The 7,513-nt window shown below is 31.0% G+C and overlaps 1 protein-coding gene and 1 non-coding gene across 2 annotated transcripts; one reads left to right on the top strand and one right to left on the bottom strand.

Annotated features, from left to right (window-relative positions):
• Positions 1-293: 293 nt before the first annotated feature.
• LOC111921168 (protein WVD2-like 7) lies at positions 294-2,997 on the top strand. Its single transcript, XM_023916737.2, has 8 exons — positions 294-537; positions 629-708; positions 1,127-1,525; positions 1,621-1,797; positions 1,916-1,965; positions 2,083-2,157; positions 2,245-2,335; positions 2,425-2,997. Exons 2-8 carry the CDS (start codon positions 667-669, stop codon positions 2,692-2,694), a joined length of 1,104 nt encoding a protein of 367 aa, XP_023772505.1. The 5' UTR covers positions 294-537; positions 629-666; the 3' UTR covers positions 2,695-2,997.
• Positions 2,998-5,700: 2,703 nt separating this feature from the next.
• LOC111921182 (U6 spliceosomal RNA) lies at positions 5,701-5,808 on the bottom strand. The gene has a single exon (XR_002860104.1). It is a non-coding gene; the product is annotated as a U6 spliceosomal RNA (small nuclear RNA).
• Between the last annotated feature and the right edge of the window lie 1,705 nt (positions 5,809-7,513).

Below are 7,513 nucleotides of genomic sequence, written 5' to 3'. Positions count from 1 at the left end.
TTGGCTTAGCTTTTCAAACCCCAAAAGTCCTTTTTGGAAAAGTTACAAAAAGTCAGGATTTCCTGACTTTTCCAAAAAGTTAATTTTCCTTATATAAAAACTTCAAAAATAGATTTTAAAACTAATTTGCCAAACATCTTTTGCCTTTTTTTCTTTTTCAAAAAAGACTTTTGGCTGTGAAAAATTAAGTCAAACACCCCTTAATATTTATAAATATGATCATATCATCGAATTTTGGTTTTTATTGTTTTATACTTTTATGTATGATGGGACATTGGGTTAAATGCCAACATTTAAAACCAGACGCAAAGAAAAAGTGCAGTTGATGATGGTCACCTTTTCATTCACTCACTGACTCCCTCCTTTCATTTCACGTTCAGTATTCCAAATCTACCGCTTCTATTACACACTAAATTACTCGCATCTTCGAAGCAAAGAACCCAATCGGATCACAAATACTTGTCTTCAATCATCATCCCATTGCTTTCAGTTCAATTTACCTCTCAAATCTCTCTCTCCATCGCTCGCTTTTATTCTGTAATTCGTTTTCTCTATATAAGTGTTTTCCTTTATGTTTTTTATTTCGTAAATATGTTAAATTATGCTGGTTTTTGGTGATCAATTGCAGAGTTGTGGCTATGGTTATGATTTGAAGTGATTTTTGTAATGGCTGGGGAAATTGTAGAACCGTTCCGGTTTGATTTTCAGGTAATTTGCATATATTTCCATCGTTACTAGATCTGATTTATGCTGATTTTTACTGAAATGATGCGTGTACTATGTCGGTTTCTTATGTATTTCGTTAATTTGTTCATTAGATTAACTTAATTAGGTCGATTTCTAGCAGTTGGCGCATAATCTCACTACTAACTTCTCATTTCCTTTTTTGCTATCGAGATTATTAGATCAGTCTTCGTTTTTGTTGGAATGTAGAAAGAATTTTCTGATGGAATCAAACGTCTATGTGATCGAATATGATTAGATTTAATATCGAAATAGCTCTAGTCAATAACGCATTTGTTTAAGAACTACAGAGGTAAATAGGGCATAGTTGATTTGTAAGAAATTGTCAATAGCACACTCTATTTCATGTCGCAATCGTTTTGATATCACTTCAAATTAACAGGCAGATCATTTGCACTCTGGATCAATCTCATTTGGAAGATTTGAATCGGAATCATTATCATGGGAAAGAAGATCATCCTTTTCACACAATCGGTATCTTGAAGAGGTGGAAAAATACTCAAAACCAGGTTCAGTTACTGAAAAGAAAGCTTATTTTGAGGCCCATTTTAGAAAGAAAGCCCTTCTAAAACAAAATCTATCCGAAAGCCAAGATGAGAAAGAATCCCCAACAAGTGAACACAATGACCTTGATGATTTACAACAATCAAACACTTTCTTCAATGAAGAAACCAAAATTCAGAAACCTGTGAACAAAAATATCGAAACTTTAACTGAAAATACATCAGAAACCACCCTTATAACTCACACTCCAGAAAAGGACAAAGATATGGTTACAATGGTATGTCTTTTATAGTTTTATTCATTTATATTTGTGTATAACTTTTATATAATTATATCCATGTTCTTAAAACACTTTTCATCTACTGGTTTTAGGTAAAGCCTACATCAGAAATAAAACAACAAAAGCCAAAACTGAAGGCTCATGACTTTAATTCTGTGAAGGCTAAAACAAAGGAAAGTAAAAGTTTACATATGAAGGAGAAAGAAAAGAAGGCACCTCAACCTGCTACTCCCATTTCACATTCAGTGAGAAAAACTTTAAAATCAGAGGTGAGTGTTATCATTTAACCTTTTCTTTAACTATATTTATCACTTTCTCTTTTTTCTTTTGACATAAAACTATTAAAATCACATGGATGAATATTGAATCATGAATATCTTATGTTAGGAATCAAGTATGAGTTTTGTCAAGGCAAAAATACTTCCCCTAAATAAAAGGTAACAATTTTTTTTTTTTTTTTTTTTTTTTTTTTTTTTTTTTTTTTATAATTTGTCTTCTTGTGGTTATACAAGTTGTGTCATTTACTCATGTCATATATATTGTAATATTTGCAGCATTGTGAAAGAATATAAATCTTTAAAACCAATGGAAACAAAGTCTTTGATGTTGGAGAAGAAATCTGCCAACAGGTTTGGAATATATAATTCCATAGGAGTTGGAATTCAATTCCATTCCAATCTTTTTTCTTTTATTAAACTTTTTCTTTACATTTATAGGATTAAACAAACTACAATGACAACAAGTGTCAATAAGGGCTCTACAGGTTTCACTTTTAGAAGCGATCAACGAGCAGAAAAAAGGAAAGAGGTAAAGACAAGACAAGTGTCTATTGTGCTTTTTTCCTTGAGATATTTATATATATTTAGATTTAAATGTTTATTTTTTTAATTTTTCAGGAAAAAAGGGTAGCTGACATGGCGCAAACCCGAAAAACTCACAATTTTAAAGCAACACCAATGCCATCTTTCTACAAAGAATCTATAAGACCGATTTCTTCACCTTCATTAGCAAACAAAAACCCTCATGTCCTTGAAAAAAAGAAAAAGGAGTTGACTTTTCAACCGAAGTCAACAAAAGGACAACGGGTGTTGAAAAAAGAGGTAAAAGGAGTTGACTTGGTCAACGGTCCAAAACATGGCTACTTAGCAGTTGGTGCTGCTATTTGAGCCTTGTCATAGGAAGGGAAATAAAGATGTGGGTAGATCATGATGGAAATTACCGAATTGCCCTTTGTATGGGGAAAGGATTATGGTGTTGCTATACATGGAAGGGTGTTAGTTATGTAGGTGAAATATTGAAATGGATGTTGTCTAGTTAAAGATAATGTTGCATGTGTAATGTGTAATGGGATTTGTATATAATATGTAGAGGTGTTAAGTATGTCATAATATACATAAGGGGTGAATTTCAGTTGTTAAGTAGTTTGAAAAAAAATCAATAACAATCAATACCAATATCTTTAAAGTCCATAGGGGTGTTAGTAATGTCTACTATATTTTTAGACCTTTCAAATTATTTTTCTAAACAACTCTCAACGTCTCATATTCTTTATCTATTATCTGTCACTTGTCAAATATAACATGTCACGTATCCTAAAAATATGTTAGGCTAGAAAGCATAGCGACTTGATCACACATGTGATGTATATGGTTTAGACATTATATATATAAAATGAGAAGTAAAATAGTATTCCATATTTATGGATGCATGGATAGTAAGGTGGTGTTTGTTTTTTTTCTTCAAAGGCTCTTTCTAACCTTTTATGTCTACGTCTCGCAGAGCAGACATGTCGTAGACGTTTGGTCCTACACACTGTTTGTTTTTTAGAAGACCGTAGACCTAAAAATGTTTGTGTTTCATCTTTTTGGCGTACATTTCATAATATATTCACTGTATGTAAATTATATATATGTTTGGTATAGAATTGTATAAAATAACGAATTATTATTATTATTATTATTATTATTATTATTATTATTATTATTATTTTGCAACAAAAGAAGGCAAATTTCGTAACCAATTTTTATATTTTTTTCAATAATTTTTGTTTGTAGTGTTGACATTTCATACATAAAAGTGATTTCAATGTGGGCTCATATCGAAACTATGGTTATTTAATGTAAATATAAGTTTTTTGTAATTTTTCATGTATATGGAAATCAGAAAATTATTTGATCAAGTTGATCAAGTTTAAGATCTACCACAAATCTGGCTCTCTATTTTTTTTATTCATGTTTACGAATCAAATTCAAATTTAAATGTTTAATTAAATGTCAATATTATTAATTTTTGTTTTGATTAATAGACTAAATATGATTGGTAATACACAATTTGGTGGTGGTTGATATATTAAAAAAAAAATGAAGATGTAATTACAATGAGTTTATTTATATTTTAGTTTATTTTAGTAGGCTGCAGACGTTTAAAAAATAAGCAATGTTCTTCTTGCAGATTACAGACAAAATAGTCTTTCTTTTGCAGACTACAAACGTTTGATCTACCTCTTCTTCTATACATATGATCTGCAGACTGTAGACATTTTACATCTTAAAAACAAATAAACTTAAGATTAATGCAAAGAGCTACACCGACACAAACTATATAAATGGGTATATCATAACTTAACTTGAAGCAATATATAATATTGAATCCCCTACAATGATATATTATGACGGCCTTGTATTTTGATGCTTGTATATATGAATGACTTTTATTATGTTAAGAATTAATTTATTGAGTATGATTTTTCATTAATGTTGATATGTTATATAGCGACATGTTTATTCCATGAATAGTTGTTAAATGTCTTAAATATCCATGTTTGATCATATCATAGAAGTAATTATGAACTAATACTAAAGTGAGTGATTAATAGTATTCATGGAGTGAAAATGAATCTTCTTGAAGAGTCAAATTCATATGCATTTATTGTTTGTCAATATTGGATTACCTCAAGATGTCACTTCATATATCTGCATCATTAAGTGAATATTAAAACTAAATTGAGTTTTGTATCCTTTAATGTGATGTATTTGTTGGTTTCTAAGTAAGCATGACATTATGGACTGATGTAGTTAAAAGTGGATACAAATAAGGTAGTTATAAATGTTACCATCGCATGTAATATGAAACACATATAGTCAAATATGGATTATGTTCTAAATTTTTGAGTTTCATACCGGTCGGGCCCTGTGATGACTTGAATAGATTTAAAGTGTATGGCTGCTCGTATATTAAGTATGATGATCTTATTCATATTTACATATCAAAATATCAATATTAAACCTATATGAAAATTATTTGATCCATGTATCATGTTTAATAATCTCCATACCTAAGGGATAATGACTTAGGAGGGTAATAAGGTTTTCAGTTTGTCTGTATTAGGTCACTAAGGTTTTTTTTGTGCGTATTAGACCACTATGGTTGTTATTACCGTTTAGAAATAGTCCTTTTACCGATTTTAACCGGTAAAAATGACTATTTCTAAACGGTAATAACAACCATATTGGTCTAATATGTACAAAAAAAAACTTTAGTGACCTCATACGGACAAACTGGAAACCTTATTACCCTCCTAAGTCATTAACGTTAATTATTTATAAAACATGCTTACTAATCAATGTGACTGATTTGATGATCTTCATTACATAAATATGCAACATTTTATCAATAACTTCTTTTTTGTCATTTAAATGTTTATATGAACACATCTATGTGTACAAAAACAATCTCACTTTGATACCTCCCATCAATGTCTACATTTGATAACGAATGGAAATGTAAAACCAACGCATATGATGTCTATTATCAATTATTTTATAAAAAGCAAAGCCACAACATGAACTAAGAAACTAAAGTTTCAAGATGAATAAAAAAATCAGCACATAAACAAACACATACAGACTATATACAACACATAAACAGAAGTTTATAAAGCATGAAATTCAGGAAAAGTAAAAAACTTAAAAGAGACTTTATAGAAAAAAAAAGATCACCCTTACTTGCCACAAATGGTTAAAGACATCAACAAGAAGATCAATCTGACCATAGAATCCACATGTTGTTTGATCTTGACTTCAGCAGATGAACTACTGAAACGTAAGAGTTGCAATTAAATTCTATTAGCATTTGAAAAGGGAATAAGGGTTCCAGAGAAGGCGACGAAGGGTTAAAATTTTTTTTGGACCATTTCTCGATTTGTGTGTGTCCTCCTTGCGCAGGGGCCATGCTAATATTCTCTGTATCGTTCCAATTTTATCGGATGTCCCCAAAGGGACGACTATAGATGAAGAGCTTCACCATATAGAGGAGTAGTAAGTTATATGGGAAGACACGAGTTATAAACGAAGTAGTTTACTGTTGATGGTGATATATTCTCAATGTCTTTAAAATTAGAGTTAATGACTTAGGAGGGTAATAAGGTTTCCAGTTTGTCCGTATTAGGTCACTAAGGTTTTTTTTTTGTGCATATTAGACCAATATGGTTGTTATTACCGTTTAGAAATAGTCATTTTCACCGGTTAAAACCGGTAAAAGGACTATTTCTAAACGGTAATATCAACCATATTGGTCTAATACGCACAAAAAAAACCTTAGTGACCTAATACGAACAAACTGGAAACCTTATTACCTTCCTAAGTCATTATTCCCCATCCCCCATACCTAATAAAAACCTCTCCTACATGCTACACGGCTATTTTCTATAATTCCATTTTCACACGTGTCATCGTCTCCTTCATCCTTCCTTCTAATTCCCGCCTACCCCAAGAGTATGGACTGTCTGTTTATTCCCTAAAAATCATGCATTTGTTTCCTCTAATTTCAGTTTCTTAGTTTTGGTAACCGATTCAAATTTAAAATATACCCAAATCCTACATCAAATGGAAACCTTCAATTCTACCTTGTGGTTTAATTAATGGTTTAATGGTTTATGAGTGATCGAACGCACAATTCCAAGCATCCAGTTCCTCGATTTTTTATCAACTCAGACAAAACAAGTTTTGGTAGGTAAGTTTATGTTTAAGCTACTTGGTCCGTTTCGACACAGTTTGAAGGGTTTGAAGAACCTACCTCGGTTTTTTCATGACTTTTCATTGTAACATGTAATATAATTTCTTCTTATTTCAACTTTGGGATCGCTCTTTTGGAAGTTTGAAGTCTCCCGTGATTTGAAGATCAACATGTGTTTCTTCACCTTCTCGATTTGCTCTATGTTTATAATAATTAACCATCTAAGAGTTATATGGAACTATTCTACACTCAAAGTCCACCTTAACAATTTTACGTTTCTTCTGTTAGAAAGTATGAGGGTTCATCATGGAGACAATAGGCTGATTTAGAGTTAATCAAGAGCACATATGATTTTGTTATGCTCGAATTCCAGGTAATACTCAAATCCATATTTTATTTATAATTCATAATTTTTCTGATTTTTTTGGGGAACTCCCACTATTCATGCCCAACTCAAAAAGATGAATCTTTGAAAAACAAATACTTTTTTAGGCAATTAGTGTCTTCATCTTTGCTTAAAATTTAGAAACGTCAAAGATGCTCACCATGCAACTGATGAGATGGGTCTTAAACGTATTTTCATGGAACATATACATGTGATTTCTTATTAGTTTAAATGTCATTGAAGGTGCACGCCAGGTGTTCGATGAAACGATTGATTGAGATAAAGAGCCATCCTTTTCAAAATTGTTACTTTTGATGTATATTTCTTCATTAATTTATTTTGATGCGGGTTTTGATTAACCATTTTTTGTTTCGCCTGCTTCAAATCTGAAAACAGGTACCACTATATGTTTTAGTTGTTCTAGAATCATATCTCTAATTGGTGTGCCTTCAGACACCATAGTCGGTATTTTATTTATTATAACATGTTAATTAATTTTATATACCTTTGAATGGTCTCACCATTTTATAGCAGCATTTCAAACAAACCAACAATCCTTTGAATGGTATATATATTTTTATTTCTTG

Source organism: Lactuca sativa, chromosome 8, assembly GCF_002870075.4.
Source record: "Lactuca sativa cultivar Salinas chromosome 8, Lsat_Salinas_v11, whole genome shotgun sequence".
Classification (NCBI taxonomy): Eukaryota; Viridiplantae; Streptophyta; class Magnoliopsida; order Asterales; family Asteraceae; genus Lactuca; species Lactuca sativa.
The sequence above is the reverse complement of the archived record's forward strand: the minus strand, read 5'-3'. Positions and strand labels throughout refer to the sequence as shown.

What these genes read in the sequence shown, in the direction of transcription:
- LOC111921168 (XM_023916737.2), top strand. Translation starts at nt 667, where the DNA reads ATGGCTGGGGAAATTGTAGAACCGTTCCGGTTTGATTTTCAG. An exon ending in ATACTTCCCCTAAATAAAAG is followed by an intron (nt 1,966 to 2,082) that starts GTAACAATTTTT and finishes TAATATTTGCAG; the next exon opens with CATTGTGAAAGAATATAAAT. An exon ending in GAGAAGAAATCTGCCAACAG is followed by an intron (nt 2,158 to 2,244) that starts GTTTGGAATATA and finishes TTACATTTATAG; the next exon opens with GATTAAACAAACTACAATGA.